The sequence below is a fragment of the Kwoniella bestiolae genome, chromosome 8 (genome assembly GCF_000512585.2).
Source record: "Kwoniella bestiolae CBS 10118 chromosome 8, complete sequence".
Classification (NCBI taxonomy): Eukaryota; Fungi; Basidiomycota; class Tremellomycetes; order Tremellales; family Cryptococcaceae; genus Kwoniella; species Kwoniella bestiolae.
Genome location: NC_089248.1, coordinates 249,448 through 266,633, shown reverse-complemented (window position 1 = coordinate 266,633; position 17,186 = coordinate 249,448). Strand labels below are relative to the sequence as shown.

Genomic DNA, 17,186 nt, shown 5'->3' with positions numbered 1-17,186 from the left:
TTCCGATCAACAGAAATATCGATTATCACTCGAAGATCTGAATTTGGTCATCTAGCAGTGTGTATATAGCCATCGTTGATACACCCTCACTCCGACCTACTCGAATTACTCTCCAGACCTTGGGACTGGCAGATGAGCTCACCGCGATGCTATCCGCCGTCATCCGAGTGGTAGCTCGTTCAGCCGCCATCCAACTAGAAGAAGTAGCCGCTCTATCTGCCGCGGCATCCATTAACAGTCAAGCCAAAGGCAAAGGCAAGCAAGTCGAGCTCGATCAAGATGTCCACCATCTACACGGGGATTTGACCAAGCTACAGACCCTATCGGATATATTGGAACAACATGAATCGAAATCACCCTCTTCCTCTTCTTCGGCAGCACCTACGTCTACTCCATCAGGTCCGACCAAGAAATTATCAGCATTAGACAGGTTAATCTCACAAGCACCTCATTCACCCCCACCGCCAGCTCCAGATACACATCCAGATAGACATATCGAGGCGGAACAGCGCAGGAAAAAAGGTCTACCTCCTGCTCAATCCGACTCCACCTTATCCCCACCATCAACATCTACTACCAAAACTCGTTCAAAGACAGATGGAAGTACCTCGACGTCCAGAACATCTCCGCCAAATTCCATTGGACCCTCGCTAAACGACCTGATCAAAGCTTCTCCGCATCAGAACCCTCCTGCTGCGCCTGATACACACCCTGATAGACATATTGAGGCTGAGCAATCTAGGAAGAGGAGGATAAAGACCGATACGCCCACGTCAAGTACGAAGGAGGAAAAGATAGATCGGTCGATTACGCAGGATACTACGACGGCCTCGCCATTGAATGAGCTAGCAAATGCATCGGCTTACTCTATACCCACAGCTACAACGGAGGGATTGTACTGTGTCAGTCAATCGGATTCACCTCAGAGCCCACCGGTACAGCAGGTCGCAGAAAGCTCTGCTGGTGTTGTCAGCGCTGCTCCGACCATCACTCAGCCGACACAACCGGACCACGGCACATCGATATCAGAGGAAGCTAGTGTAATCAGACCTATAGAATCAGTAGATGGTATAGACGATCTGGGAGCCGATCCTACTTCGCTGAAAGCACAGCTGGACGATGAAGCAGATGTGAGTTCCATCTAGTGCTGTACTCTTGTGACATCGCTTACATGGTTTCCAATAGACACCCGTCGTCCTTCGAGCGTCCAAAGTGCCTTCCTCGAGGTTAGGCAGACTTTTCCATTATGGATGTGAGTATCTCTTTTAACTATACTATGACCTGACGAGTACATCGCTAAGCTCCTATGATGTTTGTAGCCCTCGCCGCATCACTTTCCATCGGAGCAGCGTCAGAGTCCATCCGACGTACAGCAGGAGGCAACAAGAGTGGTGGAAGTGTGTTCATGAGTGATGCGAATATCAGGAGGTTGGTTGCTACGTTGGGTAGGATGAGGGGTGCGGCCTTGAAATTGGGTCAATTCATGAGTATACAGGGTATGTCTGCGCCTTCTCTCCGAAGCTACTGGTCCATCCAAGAGGGAAGATCACTTATCACAGAATGATCTGTACATAGATAATCACATGCTTCCTCCTGAGATTGAACAGGTCTTGCATCAGGTTCAGGCTCATGCGAATTATATGCCTGATTGGCAGATGGAGGTTGGTGATCTTCCTCTTCTTTTCGTACCGAAGACATTCCCTACCCATCCAATATGGTCTCATAGTCTCCGGATGGACACCTCCTGGATACTTGGACCTCACACTAAAGTTCACTTGACTGACTTGTGTTTCATGGCCTCTCGCAGAGAGTCATGCGAGAAGAATTCGGCCCAGACTGGCAATCCCTCTTCACCACCTTCGACCGCACACCCATAGCCTCCGCCTCCATCGGACAAGTCCACCGAGCGACCCTCGCCTCGACAGGTGAAGACGTAGCTGTCAAAATCCAATTCCCAGGCGTAGCATCATCGATCGAATCGGATTTAAACAATCTGTCTTTACTACTCAGATCCTCTGCATTGTTACCTAAGGGACTGTATTTGCAAAATACCATTGCAGTTATGAGAAGGGAATTGCAAGATGAGTGCGATTACGTTAAGGAAGCTGCTGCTGGACGAAAATTCGCGGACTTATTAGAGGATGATGGGTATTTCTCTGTACCCACGGTCGTGGAGGAGGGGACGACCGGGAGAGTGTTGACTACTAGTTGGATGGATGGGAAACCGCTTAGTAAAGTTAGGGGATTGAGTCAGGAAGCGAGGGACAGGGTGGGTCATATGTCTCTCCTTCTAACTCTAACCTGTCATGACTCTCTCATGATCCTCAAGTTAAGTGTAGTAGAAAATGAGTTGAGCTGATTTGAGTGGATGCGCTTAGATCGGAACCAACATCCTCAGATTATGTCTAATGGAACTATTCCAATTCCGGTTCATGCAGACTGACCCCAATTGGGCCAATTTCCTATATACAAGCAACAATGGTAAAGAGGGGATCCAACTTATCGATTTTGGAGCTTCAAGAGAATATACCAAGGAATTCATGGATGGTTGGTATAGGTTATTGAAATCTGCGTTGGAGGGCGATAGAGTGAGGATGAAGGAGGAGAGTCTGAATTTGGGGTATTTGACGGGCGAGGAGAATGATGTGGGTGATCTTCTCTGACGCACAATGGGTATTCCTTGGGGGTCCCGGATGGTGATGTACATGGAATGAGGTGATAGCTGATTGTTACGGTGTAGGTCATGGTCGAGGCTCATTTAGATTCTATGGCCCTAGTAGCGAGTGAGTATCAGACCATATCATTCCCTTCTCCGTCCAGATACGACAATCTTATTGAGCACACAGACCAAAGCTGACCCACTACTCCAGGTCCATTCTCCCACAAGGGGAAATACCAATTCGCCGAACAAACCATAACCGACTCCGTCCGAGCCCTAATCCCCATCATGCTGAAACATCGATTGACCCCTCCTCCGCAGGAGACGTACTCGTTGAATAGGAAATTGAGCGGGGCGTTTCTGATGTGTGCGAAATTGGGAGCTAATGTGGATTGCCAGAGGTTGTGGGAGGAGGAGGTTGGTGGGTATAGGGAGGGGTAGGTTGTGTGGATGATATAGATATAGATTGTTTATACGGAGTGAATTTCACATTGTTGATTGTAGATGTAGACAGGGGGATGACGGAATAGAAGTATTCATCTGGGACGTGCAGATATAACAAACAAGATTCATACTCTGTTAGATTGTCGTTCTGATGACGCACACTCCAAAACCAAGACAATACACGTATATCTTCTAATGCGAAAATTAAGAAGGGTTGAGCAGAACTCGTTGGCGTTGGATCCGACAAATCCCTTTCAACTCATATACTTATTCATGTATAAGCAAAGTAAGTGGTGAACAGATGAACAATCTACCTCTTTTGAACAATCGATGCTCCAGTAGATCTTAATCATCAGTATGAACCACTTAAAGATGTCACTTTCACCCATCATCCCCACAATCGGTCAAACATACATCAGCATAGCTATCGAACGCACTCGAAAATCCTTTGCCACGTTGCTCAACCCCACTGTTAAAGACATGATGCAATGTGGGATCCATACTGCAACATTAGATATGATCAATAAACATGATATCAAAGTGATCATTCAGATTAGTGGGGTGACGCAGTATGAGGTACCTGTTGAAGAGGAGATAGGGAGGATAGCTTTGGAGGTTGGTAGGGGTTTGGTTGGGGAGTGTAGGTCTGGGGGAATTGTTTTGGATGTTAGGGTGAAATGATGCACGAGTCGCTCTTGATTGTCAAATAGTTACCTCGTTGGAAGATGCACAAAGGTTTCTGTGTGACATATTGCAAATAGGTTGAAGCAGGACGGTCGTCTCTTGTATATATTCCTTGGTGAAACCCAGGCAAAAGAGACGAGTGCCACATTGTGATTTATCCCTTTGTTGTTCATTCGGTGTTTTCGGGAATATAAATTCTGGTGGTGTGGTTGCTGCTGCTGCCTCGTGTCTTTACGATTGTAGATTATTTCACTTTCGAGGAAAAGATGAGAGATGAAAGATCTATTGTCCATTGTTCATCCATACACCTCTGGTGCTATACCTTAAAAAGTCTCTGGTCATCTCTACGTAGTACACCTAGACAACACCAACTCGACGGGCTCACTCTCCATCTACAACAACAAGCCCGCTGCCCACCACCAAAATGTCCTTCTTCGCCAAACTCGAAGGAAGTTCCGACTCCTCTTCTTCCTCAGGCTCAGACTCTGAGGAATCCATCTTGTCAGGAGATGAGGGGATAGCCCAAGATAGGAAATTGGCAGAGGCCAAAAAGACAAAAAACAAGGCCTCGATGTTTTTGAGAAGTGATGCGGAGGATAGTGATGAGGAGAGTGAGGAGGAAAGTGATGAGGATGAGGAAGAGTTGAGTGATAGTGATGATGAGAGAGCTGTGAGTTTAACTTGGTGGCGACGAGTCTCCATCCTTTCGGTATCAGCTGGAGAGCATCTGAAAGGGAAATGCTGATGTGGATCGTCAATTACAGGCCCGAGGAAACAAGTTCTTGATGGGTGCTGACTCGACTGATGAGGAGGAAGAGGAGGAGGATAAGACTGTTGTGTTGAGTGCTAAGGATAAGCGGTGAGTATTGTGTCCCATCTTATCCTTTCCTTCCCTAGTTGTCTCCGGATCATGCCTGACAGTCTATCCCCCCAGATTCGCCGAAATGGAAGCAGCCATTCACAACATCAACAACGCCACCCGAAACAACGACTGGGTATTGGCTTCTACAGAATTAGACAAGGTGTTCAGGTTCATCCAACGACATCAAGTCACCGTAGTGGCTACTACAGTCTCTGCGGCAGGTCACATTCCACCATCATTCTTGGAAATCTTAGTATCCTTAGAGAAGGATGTCAACGATACCATCTCTTCTGAGAAATCAGCCAAGAAGAAGATGGCCCCTGGAAAGGCCAAGGCGTTGAACGGTCTCAAACAAACCTTGAAGAAGAAGCAAAAGGAGTTCGAAGCTGTTCTCAAGACCTACATCGAAGATCCCTCAGCTTACACTGCCGCATACGAAGCCGCCAATGCTGCTCCTGCGCCCAAGAAGGTAGCTAAGAAGGTGCAACTTGCTGACGGTGGAGATCAAGAGCAGAGTGAAGATTTCATGACGATTGGTAAAGGTGGTAAAGCCCTCAACTTGACTCCTGAGGGTGTATTCAAGACTCTTAGAGAGATCTTCGAAAATCGTGGAAGAAAGGTATGTCCACCCCTTTTTTTCCCATCTATCGCTCAAATGCTCATTCTGATTGATCGTACTCGTACAGAACACCGACCGAACTGAAACTATCAAGATTCTCTCCAAACTCCTCGAAGTTTCCGAAACTACCTACCAAAAGATCCGAGTCCTCCTTGCTCTTGTTCCTGCTCGATTAGACTACTCCCAAAACCTCGCTCATATCCCACACGAATCTTGGGTTTTGGGCTTGAACGAGCTCGACCAACTCGTCACTTTGCTTTTGGATAATCCTGATTACGTCGTTCAAGAGACCGTAGGAGAGTATGACGATTTGGTAGAGAGAGAACCTCAAGTGGTCAATGGAAAGAAGGAGAGAGTTGCGGTCGCTGGTAGTATGATCAGTCTCTTGGAGAGCTTGGACAATGAGGTGGGTTTCACACATCCGTTGTATTCCAATACCTGTCGATGCTGACTTTCTTTATCGTTTAGTTCACTAAAACCCTCCAACATACCGATGCTCATGAGAAAGGATCCGACTACATTGAGCGATTAAGACAAGAGGCTCCCCTCTACACGCTTATCGCTAAAGCTCAATCTCTCTTCGAGCGAGACGCTACCACCGACTCCACCGCCCGAGCCGTCGTCCGACGATTGGAACATGTTTACGCCAAGGTGAGCTCCCATCTCTGACATAATATCCATGAGTCCCGCTGATTTTCTCAACAGCCCGATATCATCATCGAGCACTTTGAATCCAAGATCCCATCCGGCATCAAGTCGTCTGTCGTCCCAACCGAAACTAAGCGAGATGCCGAGACTCTCATCCACGACTTGTGTGTCTTCATCTACGGTTCCGATGCTCCTGTGTTACGTGCTCGAGCAATCCTCTTCCACATCTTCAACCACGCTTCCCACGGACGATATCACCAAGCTCGAGATCTCTTACTCATGTCTCACCTGCAAGATACCATCCAACATGCCGACGTCACCACTCAAATCCTCTACAACCGAGCTATCATGCAATTAGGTCTTGCGGCTTTCAAGCTCGGCTACATTGTTGAATGCCAAACCATCCTTGGAGACATGTTCGCTACTCAACGACAAAAGGAGTTGCTCGCCCAGTCGGTACAAAGGTATCAGCAGCAACTTTCGCCTGAACAGGAATTGATCGAAAAACGAAGATTACTCCCATTCCATATGCACCTCAACGTGGAGCTTCTCGAAGCTGCATACCTGACTTCGTGCATGTTGATTGAAGTCCCCCTCTTGGCTTCTGTAGATACCGAAGAGCAAAGACGAAGAGTCACTTCCAAGGTATTCAAGAGGTTGTTGGATTTGGCGGATAGGCAGGCGTTCATGGGTCCCCCCGAGAACACACGAGATCACATCATCAAGGCCTCGAAGGCGTTGCAAGCTGGAGAATGGGAGAAGGCGAGGGATCTTATCTTGTCAATCAAGATTTGGTCGTTGTTGGAGAACGTCGAGCAGGTGAAGGATATCTTGGCCAAGTGAGTATACTTTCCTCCTTTTTACATACCATAACAACACAAATCGACCTGTATTCGTCTGTCAAAGTTATACGGGATGGTATGCTGATACCTGATTGCGCCCCGTAGGAAAATCCAAGAAGAAGGACTCCGAACCTACCTCTTCACCTATTCATCATACTACGCTTCCCTCTCCCTCTCCCACTTATCCACCACCTTCTCTCTCCCTCAACAGAGCGTCACATCCATAATCTCCCGAATGATCTACACCGACGAGCTCCCGGCCTCCCTCGACCAAATCGATAAAGTCGTGATCTTCCACCGAGTCGACCAAACGGAAGTTCAACGATTGGCCCAACAGCTCGCCGAGAGGACTTCATCGTTATTGGAGCAGAATGAGAAGACCCTGGATCTGAAATTGGGTTCTAATCAGCAGAATAACAATGATCAGAGATCTGGTCAGACCACGACCAACCAGGAGGGAGGGAACAAGAATGAACGAAGGGGAAATAACGGTGGGAGGGGATCGTATAGGGGTAGAGGTGGGAGAGGTAGAGGTGGATTTAATGCTGGACTGGGGTCTACGATGGGTAGAAGAGTTACGGCTCAATAGGTTTTGGATTCGTATAGTTAGATTGGATTCCATGCATTCGCATTTGTGTATAGTCCTTGGTCTGTTTATGCTTGATTGATCACCAAGTACATTGTTCCCGTCTCATGATAGCAGAAAGTAGCAACGCAGTTGCGTTTCTACCCATAACTGTGTTACTTCTACTCTTCATCCTTCTTATCCGTCTTGTCCGCATACTTGAGCAAAGCTTCCCGAGGCTATATCACATGAAGCGCCAAGTCAGCTGACACACAATCAAATAACATATACAGAAAGAGACCACTCACATCTTCAAAAGCCATCTCAGTAGGGAACAAAGTCTGTACGAAACCCTGCGTCTCACTCGCACCCAGTCTACCTCCCCTCCCAGCCCCTCGAACAGGTTCCATAGGTTTCATCTTCTTGGCCTTCTTCTCACGCTGATGTAGGGATTCCCGATGTCCCTGATCTTTGAACATCGGTAGGGCATCTGGAGTGTAGATGACAGGTTTGAGATCGACAGTGGAGAACGATGGATCTCGTGGAGCGGTCTTGGGAAGTTTGGCCAAGGGGAGGAGCGCACCGCGGATGGAGGAGTGGGGGGAGTAGAGGACGTGTAGTGCTCCTGTGGAGAGGGATGCGAATATCTGTTAGAAACCGACAAAACATCAGTGAGGTCAGACCTAGCGAGAAGGATATTTGGTAGAGGTGACTTGCCTGGTTAATCCTTGAATGCCAGGCTACTCTCACTACACTTCCTTCTCCAATTGCTATCCTCCTTTCCTCCTTCAGGTCTTGAGAATTCAAGAACACCAACCCTCCTTTCTGACCCTTCGGTGCTGCTATACCAGTCAATATTGATTTTTCATCAGGTGAAAAGACGATGTTCGTTTCGGGATAGAGGTTATCTAGGCCCGTAGCTACTGCTATTGGTTTTCTGATGGACCGTATATCCCATACTACAAACTCACGCTATCAGTCTTCGCCTGCAATGCTGACGAGAAGAGACCTAACTCACATTTCACAGTATCGTCTCCACCTCTAGTAGCTACCCTTTGTCCATCCCGAGAAAACACCACACCGGTAGTTTCTGTATTCTTAGCATGAGCGGTCTCGTTACTGTAGTTCGGTCTGGCGAAGTTCGAAGACGTGTTCCATATATGCAATGCACCGTCAAAACAAGCTGCAAGCGCATCATGAAAGATCAGCTCCTGCTCGTTTATGGAAATGGCGATACAGGCAGAGCTAGACTCACCTCCAGCAATCATCTTGCCATCCGGACTCCAAGCGCACGCAGTGACTTTCGTCCTTGCTCCTCTCTCTTTCGATCGGACAACTATCACCTGCTTCTGTTTCCTTTTGTTCTCTACATCCCATATACTACAAGATGGTGTGAGCTTGTACTGTGCGAGAAAGCGGACGAGGATCAAGCTCACCGTAATGTCGAGTCATTCGAGCATGTGAGGAACTGCGAGTTGTCGGTTGGATGCCATGCTCCTCCGTTGATCTCTGCTGTATGACCACTGTGTATATGTCAGCTGCAGTTGCAATTTGCAGATCTAATATCAGCTCACTTGGTATTCTTCATATCCCTCAGATACACATCTCCCTTATTGTATTCGACTCTACATTGGCATTAGCCGATACGTACATCCGTTATCATACGATGCACTCACCCCTCTTCACCATCCCTGTTGAATACCTTGGGCTGCAGCGTACCCGATACCACCAGTAGGTTCTTGCCATCAGGCGAATAAGATAGGTCATGCACCTACAGTAAACGTACTCGGGTAAGCTATTGTCCGAATAGGTGATAGGATAGCTTAGCTCAGCTCACATAGTAATTCCCATTCGCTTCAAAGCTCTTGAAAGGCTTCAACCTCGAATCCATACCTCCAAAATCCCATAGCTTGGTATCATAATCGTGTGAACCCGTCGCTATTCTTGCGCCTGATGAATCTATAGCTAGAGCCGATAACACCTAGATACGCCCAGATCAGTCCAAAATCTAGAAGAAAAGATCTCCAACTGGAAAAGGGGGATACAACTCACCTTGGTGTGGTCCTTCAGTATGATTTCGTGAGACACCGGAGTCCTATCCACTTCCTCTTCATCATCATACTCATCTTCGTCACTTTCCTCTTCGTCAACCTCAGCCTCCCCTTCTGCCTTCCTCTTTGATCCAGAGGTGGAAGGTGGTAATGGTCCAATCTCCTCGTCGTCCTCTTCCGCATCTTTCGCCGGCTGACTTGTAGGAGCAGGAACAGAGGGCCTGGACGGTCCAGCCTCCGATATTTCACTCTTTGGTGGAGCTGTGGGCCCTGGTACCTGTATAACAAGCAGATTGAGATCTCCACTCAGCTTACCATATATCACTTGGTCCAGAAATGAAGTGGACTCACCGGATCAGCTCGTTTGGTATGATCCACTTTGGCCTTGAATGAGGAAGGAGCAGCTTTGGCTTTCTTGCCGAAGCTCATGGGCAGACCGAATCCTTCCATCTTGAAACGTTTATATCTTGAGTGAGAACGATTTTTAGATCTGATGTGAATGTCCTGTAGATGTATAAATAACAAAGTAATATCAGTTCAAGAGCTCATTTCTCGTTGTTTTGACGAAAGGTGCGGAACAGCGGAAGCGATTCTGGCTGATAGAATGGTCGAGTGGCAACGTGGCATTATACATCCCAATTCTGGCATCGTAACTACAAGTGTACTGTGCTGTATGCATAACTATGGATTGAGAGTCTCCCGCTGTGGTCCCGGTGCATCGCCCAACTCTCTACCGCATGCGTATCTAGCCAACAGACCTCACGAATGCTATCGGAACCTTGAAAGTTGTGGCACAGCAGACATCACACGGAGCACTGAGTGCATGAATTTGCATCTCAATAACGGATCATAGGAAGCCGCAACGGACTCGAGGGTTCATATAGACTCGGAATGTCCATCTTCGATTTCAGTCCGCCTTAAACAGCTTTTTTCTTGTCCAGCCATTCGCTGAGCGCATGTCCACCAAAATGAATTGCCCTATATTTGTGAACGAGGTTAGCTCAGTACATGAAATGATTTGAAGAATTATGCTCGACCTCACAATGTCGTAACATCATCCTTCATGTTCTTAATCTTGGGAGCTATGCTAAAGATCTGCTTCCTCTCTTCCTGATCGTCACCACCATACGCATTCCGAATCAGGCGGGTCGGTAGAACCTCCTCTTTCAGAGCCCATCTACCACTCTTATCCATCTTTTCCCGTGGGAATGGATGGCTCGGAGAATGATCTTCGAGTCCAGGGAAATATTTGTCGAGGAATTCTTGCTTGTCCATATCTCCACTGCGTCTCATTATAGAGTCGCCGTAGGTAGAAGCGGTGAGGACAAAGGCCTCTTCGGAGGTCATCCTACCCCATACTACCGTGAAGAATGGTCACATCAAGTGTCGCCTACCCTTTCACTTGAGGGTCCAAGTGAGCAGTGAAGTGAGAGTACGGTGAATGACTTACGTCCATCCGTAGAAAGAATTATAAACTTCAACTCTTCACCTTCATTGGCTTTCAAGTCACGCCAGACCACATCCGGTTCTGCAGTGGCATAGGGAGGTGTCTTTCGACGTTCTCTATACTCCTTCTTCCAAGTGAGCCAGGGTTCACCCTGCTTGCAGAAATGGTGGAAGCTACGAGGTTTCACATCGAGGAATCAGCTGATCAGTGGAAAGGGGGCTAATTGAAAAACTTACTCGATCCAGTCCTGGTATTGCCGTTTGTACAGATGATCACCGAACACCCTTGTGGGATGTAGTTTCCCGAAGATTCGCATCTCTGGATTTGGCTTGAATAGGTCTTCTCGTTCATCTTCTGGATGATCGCTACATACTCTGTTGCAAATCCAATCAGCCAAAAGTTAATTGCGTTCCAAAATAAGGAGGTACAGCGACTGAACATCAACTGACCTCTCTCGTTCAGATGGGTTATCCCCATTATGATCCTCTGTAAGGACGTCGCACCTCCATTTCTTCTTTTTCTCATCATACCATCCGGCGACAGCTCGACAATCACCGCAATTGGCGATGTAGACTCGTTCTGCAGCAGCATCGTATATCACAGTCAATGCACATGACCCGGGAGATACGATATTTGGCCCACCCAAAATTGAGGGAGGCGGGGATGGTAGAAGGGGAGAAGGCTCGTAGACAATTTGTGGTCCGAGCAACTTGAGAGGGGCTTGTACAATATCCTCATCGACTGCCTTGAACCTGGAAACCATGCATTAGCTGTTTTGATACCATTTCCCACGTTCGGAGAGCTCACGTATCTCGAATAATCTGCATGAACTTTTCAGGTAAAATATCTTCCTCATTCTGAAGTTGAGCTTTACCCAGCGCGTGTGCTAAACAGCCGTGTAAAGTCGTCTTCTAGAGTTGAGCAACATCAAGTCCCGTATGACCGTCAATTACTGAGCACATCATCAAGTCATCCTTGCCGCTTTCTTCTGCCGGGGTGCTCTTCTTGTCGACCAGTCCTCCCGCTTTTCTGGCCTCATACCACGCTTGCCAGAACGTTCTCCCGTCTTCCTCTTTCAATTGCTGATTATCGACCTTAGAACGGGCGAAGTGAATAAGCTGACGAGAGGTGTCAAGCATTGAGACGAACTTACAAGGCTTTTAATCGTGTCCCAGGTACATAAATCAGCTTGCCACCTGTCCTCCCCAGTATCTTCGGGCATAACTGCGTTATATGCAACCCGAGAAACAGCATTTCCCGGTCGTTTGATCCTATATTCACCTTGATTATCTTTTGACATTTGTTTTTTTATGTCACTAGACGATCGAATCTTCCATTTACCGATGAACCCCTCGGCGTCATATAACTCCACGCAAGGTCTGTCGAAAGTCCGAACCCAAAATCGTTTGTTGTCCATACCCCGCACTTCCCTGACGGGATGGGTATCAGCATCGTTGAGATCGCGCAGTTTAGAAGGTACTTCGATGGCAGCGTCATGGTGGACGTTAGGCTTATCATCTACATCGACGGAACAATTGACCGCTTCAGGCTGGTGGCCAACCTGGGGCCATTCTGCGATATTGGATGGTGAGGAGGTCTGACAATCGGTCATTTTGGGTTTTCTAAATGTTCTTTCTGGGTGAGTGAAGCTGTATGTATTAGGATGTAGTCGTTGAGGCGGGTATCTCTTGTTTCGTTATGTATGCGAAGCGAGTTGTATAATTGATCTGGATCGTGAAAGTTCTTGCGATCATCGTTATATATCTGCTCTGTCCAGGTCATACTGAAAAGTTGGGGTGAAACGGTCAAGAAGATCCTTTGGCTGCCAACTTTTGGTGTGTGTCTCCACAGAAACCATGAATGGTGAGCTGTGAGTAATCATGGCCTCCTTTTTTTGTCTATATCGCTCCTCGTCTTCGAAAGTGCAATAGAGGTACTTGAGGCTAATATCTACGGTGTATCAGAATAGGAGCTGAAAGGATCGTGGCTCCAGAGAGCATGGTGTCATCAATTGGTCAAAGGAGCTGCAGGCCGCAAGCACAGTCCGCGTCCCCCTTGCGAGTGTACTATGAGAGTAGGACGAGACATACTATTAGTGTCAGTTGTGGATTTCTATTGACCAGGCCCGGCTCTGTGTCTGATGCATATTTCAGACGGTGTTTGCGTTGTCTCACCTATCATCACTCCAATTTTTGTCTTCATCTTACCACCTGATCGTCTTAATTTTTGTTCAAGAATCAAATGAAAGTGATCTTTTGAGGGCATGAGCAGACCAAGCCATGCTCACTGGGCGAATTTGGGTCAGATATCGACGGATGCCGCATTTCAACCTGCTTTTACGAGCGCTTGGGATGTGTGCAGCTTATTTCTCCATACGTATGACGGATCCCGAGATTACCATAACACTCCCTAGGGGTATTCATTTATTGATCTATATTGTACTTATCGTTTAGAGTACATGTTTGCAGTTTGTCTCTCTAACTCCATTATAAGATTAATTTGCCCGTGTCTCGTATAAGTACAAGTGACCTCATGAATACGCATAAGTAGAAGCATACTGTACTTCCCACGGATTTTGGAAAATGCTGCCCCATGGCAAGTACAGCTTGAAAGTACAGCATGAATTTGACTCAAGTCTACTGATCAAAGCTAGCTCAGTGGAACTCCACAGTGTAAGTACTACTTGCACGTGTCTTTCACTATCCCTCCTCTTTAATGAAAGCATACCCTCATACAATAATATCAGACGTTCAGACCAACATACCACATATGCATGCGTCCATAAAACGCTCAATAGAGATGTCGAGTGACATCCTCCAAAGCTCCTTTGACGTCCGCTTCTCCAATCTCGTTCTCGAAGGATAACCTTCGACGTAAGTGGTGATAGAATCTATAAGGCGTCGAAACACCTGAATAATCCCAAGGAAATCCTCCATACGACACGATATAGGTGTCCATGCCAGACTCTCTGGCAGGCTGAACCAATATTTTGTTCGAAATGCACTCTGTAAAAAGGGAACCATCGTTCGTGGTTCCCACTACTTCTCGCCAGCTGTCCCAGACATGGTCCCGCACGATTGGCCCGAGAAAGTCCATGTATTTATCAACGATGATATCTCGAGCCTCGTCGAGGTGGCTGAGTATCTCAGGATCGTTGGTGATCCCCTCGATGGTCCTCTCGATGATATCATCAGCTGTCTTGGCGGATATCTCCTCGATCAAGGTTTTGATGATACCATCCACTCGGGGTGCTGCGGCGGCCACCTGACACAGGTGCATTCGAGTATTTGCTACTCGCTCTTCGGCATCTCGTAGCTGGGCGGAAGTCGCTTCGAGTTCCCGTTGTAGTTCAGAGACCGAAGTCCTCGAGCGGGAGGGGAAGCGGAAAGGAAAATTCTTTTCCATCTGGAAGTCTCCCTATGCTGAGAACTGCTCATCGTATGAAGTGCGTGATGGTACTATCAGGATTGCTGGGAATCTCAATAGAGGGGTGTTCCTCAGGTGCTATTATGCAGTGATACTGCCTGACACGTACCTCAGTCGAGTAATTGTCGCGAAGAGGGCTTTGCGAATTGGCTGGATTGGATACCTCAACATAGGTTGTTGTAAGACTACATGCAGCAGGTGGGCATAGATGAAGTTGCCAAGAAAGTACCCCAGGACGGCTCGCACCTGAGGAGCTCCGACGTAGAAAGGACGGCATACTACGAAAGGAGCATCCCACAAAGGAGTGTATGGCTATGAACCCCTTACCATACCACCTCCAGCTTTTCTAATCGTTGGCCCCGGTGCGTACAGGGTTTGAGATTGTAGAAGTGGTGGATCGAAGGTACTGGACTGTCCGTCTTTGAGTCCGAATATACCACGAGGTCCAGCAAGCCTTTTATCTACTGATGTTTATCCCCATTGCTGCGATTGAGGCTGCCCAAAATGCATGTCAAACAGGACTTCTAGAAGGGGAATGGATAAAGCGGCTACTACAGGGTTTTGTACATCCAAGCAATGGCTTTATCACTCTTGCACGTGTTTCGAGTGCGGGAATACTTCCAAAGATGGTTATCGACTACCGTAAGAAGGTGTTCTCAATATGACCGGTTCTCTTGGACTTTCTAGCAGGACTTCTAGAAGGGGAATGGATAAAGCGGCTACTACAGGGTTTTGTACATCCAAGCAATGGCTGTATCACTCTTGCACGTGTTTCGAGTGCGGGAATACTTCCAAAGATGGTTATCGACTACCGTAAGAAGGTGTTCTCAATATGACCGGTTCTCTTGGACTTTCTAGTAGATTATGGGCAATCGACTTAGTGAATAAAAGGCTTGTTGACATTGTGGTGAATTTGAACTTAACAATAGACATTCTAGTACAAACCTCCAAATTGTCGTATCTACACAGGTTACCCGGGTAAATGTTTACATTCACCACCCGCACAGATCACAAAACGTCTCCTCAAATACTGTACTTATCAGCAGATAATCAAATCGTCTCAAGGACTTGACCAATTGCCTGTTGAACATGATAAGGCCTAATGGGATTCGCGACTCTATACTTCTCTTGTCTAGTACACTCGACCAACGATGGGTCAGACATCCATGCGCTCGGCGTGACCCCATAAGACACGTCGTACGACTGTCTAGACGGATCGGCGCACCTGGCTCGCGATTCTCGCCCTATATATCTTAACGCCACGGATGGGTCTTCACCAGACTTGACGGCGGTCTGCCAAGACGCCCAAACTTTCTGGCGGATACCGGGGATAAGGGAGGGTTTGGCCTGATTAGCAACGATGCTTTGTACTTGGCCCCAACGTTCGAGAAGCCTCGTATCGAGAGCGATCACTGTGTCAAATTTATGAGTCTCATAATGAAGGTAATCAGCAGCCATATCGGTCGACAGCTCCGAGGTTAAGTGATTGACAACTGTTTCGACAGATGGTGCTGGGTCTACCGCTCTGGTCAATTGCCTTTTGACATGGGCCAGCTCGGCTTCCAAGAGGCTGTTACGTGTTTCAGCGCTTTCGATCTCACCATCCATATCTTGAGGTGACGATGACGCGTCGGTATCAATCTCAGGACCGAGGGCTGGGGACCAGTTTGTGGGCTTTTCCGTGCTCATACTGTATTGTTATTAACTTATATGCCAGAAGATACTCCAGCTAGAGTGGCAAGTGAGCCAAACACTCGTGAGCCCAGCTAAGCTGGCGAATGGAAAAGGACATACATACCTGATAGCTTGCTAGATACGGTACTCTAGATAGGTCAACAAGTGTTCAAAGGAAAGTGGCGAAGATATATGTCGAGATGAGATGAGGAGACGGGCATGCTCGATTTAATGTGCGCTTGAGTACTTATATTCTCGATCTTGAAAACGGTCCAAGACTATATTGCAAGCCTAAGAAGGCGAACTCCTCACGAAAGAAAGGAAAGTATCGAACCTCAAAAGAGAAGGGGGAAAAGGAACTGACGCTTTCATCCTCATGAAGTCCTATTGCAACGTCATTGGCAGTTGTCTAAGACCGTCGTCGTCTCCCTTATGACCTCATCGACGAGGATAGACATACTGCACAGCGTTTCCAAGGCCTTGTTTGATCTGTAACTCAGAATCATAAGTTAGCGATACCTGCTTCGTCGATCCAAATAGGAAGATCAGATGCCCGATTCCTCTGGTCTTGGAGGCTCGCATCAGCCGAATTCGTAGACTTTCATCCTGGATATCAGGGTCCAAAGGGTTCGAAAGAAGGTGATTGCTCTCCGCCGATTTGAATTCTCGCCAGAATGAATTCCGCAAAGGGTCTCGCCATTTTGAATCATTTTGGCCCCATCTCGCGCCGATGAAAGATACCAACACCATGTGTCGCGAAAGTCAATCATTCCTTCACATATTGCTAGGCTACAGTCTTCACACGACCTTCTCATCATGCTCCTAGAGCCGGCTGCTATGGGGCAATCTGTTGATGATACCATTGACAGATACGAGATGCATGTGCGGGAAGATGTTCTGCATACATGGGCACTAAAACATCCTGATTGCACACATTTGTTGAGCGGTGCCTATTCTGCAGTCTGTGGCCTTGCAAAAAAGGAAAAGGTCTACCCAGGATCGCAATCAAAAGCATAAATACCCCCAGCTACCCAGTCACTCTTTTCCTCTTTGTCCTCAATATCAAGCAGGGTGATTTTCTTGAAATCTGCAGGCATTTCACGCAGGGGACGGGCAAATATCTCGCCACATCGAAATCCGCATTTGCTTCTCGCCTGCAAGAAATCTCAATAACCGACCGGCCTTGCATTGTTTCTTAGTAGCGAGGTCGCGGAATTTCACTCTGGCGAGATTTCAAATCGGCGGAGAGCAGTGATTACCTCATA

At 47.4% G+C, this 17,186-nt stretch overlaps 6 protein-coding genes across 6 annotated transcripts; 2 read left to right on the top strand and 4 right to left on the bottom strand.

Annotated features, from left to right (window-relative positions):
* Positions 1-146: 146 nt before the first annotated feature.
* Positions 147-3,100, top strand: I302_108681 (uncharacterized protein; the record flags this gene model as incomplete). The annotated part of the gene is made up of 8 exons (XM_019194407.1): positions 147-1,130; positions 1,186-1,252; positions 1,320-1,496; positions 1,576-1,661; positions 1,808-2,269; positions 2,379-2,645; positions 2,741-2,783; positions 2,871-3,100. The coding sequence occupies 8 exons, from the start codon at positions 147-149 to the stop codon at positions 3,098-3,100; spliced, it is 2,316 nt and encodes a 771-aa protein (XP_019043243.1).
* Positions 3,101-4,211: 1,111 nt separating this feature from the next.
* Positions 4,212-7,347, top strand: I302_108680 (eukaryotic translation initiation factor 3 subunit C; the record flags this gene model as incomplete). Its single annotated transcript, XM_019194405.1, has 7 exons — positions 4,212-4,457; positions 4,552-4,646; positions 4,722-5,268; positions 5,336-5,674; positions 5,737-5,919; positions 5,974-6,755; positions 6,864-7,347. The coding sequence occupies 7 exons, from the start codon at positions 4,212-4,214 to the stop codon at positions 7,345-7,347; spliced, it is 2,676 nt and encodes an 891-aa protein (XP_019043241.1).
* Positions 7,348-7,505: 158 nt separating this feature from the next.
* I302_108679 (uncharacterized protein) lies at positions 7,506-9,824 on the bottom strand (the record flags this gene model as incomplete). Its single annotated transcript, XM_065870711.1, has 11 exons — positions 7,506-7,562; positions 7,632-7,970; positions 8,041-8,282; positions 8,342-8,506; positions 8,579-8,703; positions 8,760-8,846; positions 8,898-8,948; positions 9,000-9,094; positions 9,161-9,304; positions 9,376-9,651; positions 9,726-9,824. The coding sequence occupies 11 exons, from the start codon at positions 9,822-9,824 to the stop codon at positions 7,506-7,508; spliced, it is 1,680 nt and encodes a 559-aa protein (XP_065726783.1).
* A 588-nt stretch (positions 9,825-10,412) lies between these two features.
* Positions 10,413-12,433, bottom strand: I302_108678 (uncharacterized protein; the record flags this gene model as incomplete). Its single annotated transcript, XM_019194403.1, has 7 exons — positions 10,413-10,732; positions 10,825-10,994; positions 11,058-11,195; positions 11,271-11,573; positions 11,629-11,732; positions 11,775-11,915; positions 11,975-12,433. 7 exons carry the CDS (start codon positions 12,431-12,433, stop codon positions 10,413-10,415), a joined length of 1,635 nt encoding a protein of 544 aa, XP_019043239.1.
* A 1,178-nt stretch (positions 12,434-13,611) lies between these two features.
* I302_108677 (uncharacterized protein) lies at positions 13,612-14,226 on the bottom strand (the record flags this gene model as incomplete). Its single annotated transcript, XM_019194402.1, has 1 exon — positions 13,612-14,226. The coding sequence occupies one exon, from the start codon at positions 14,224-14,226 to the stop codon at positions 13,612-13,614; it is 615 nt and encodes a 204-aa protein (XP_019043238.1).
* A 1,071-nt stretch (positions 14,227-15,297) lies between these two features.
* Positions 15,298-15,936, bottom strand: I302_108676 (uncharacterized protein; the record flags this gene model as incomplete). The annotated part of the gene is made up of 1 exon (XM_019194401.1): positions 15,298-15,936. One exon carries the CDS (start codon positions 15,934-15,936, stop codon positions 15,298-15,300), a length of 639 nt encoding a protein of 212 aa, XP_019043237.1.
* Positions 15,937-17,186: the final 1,250 nt, after the last annotated feature.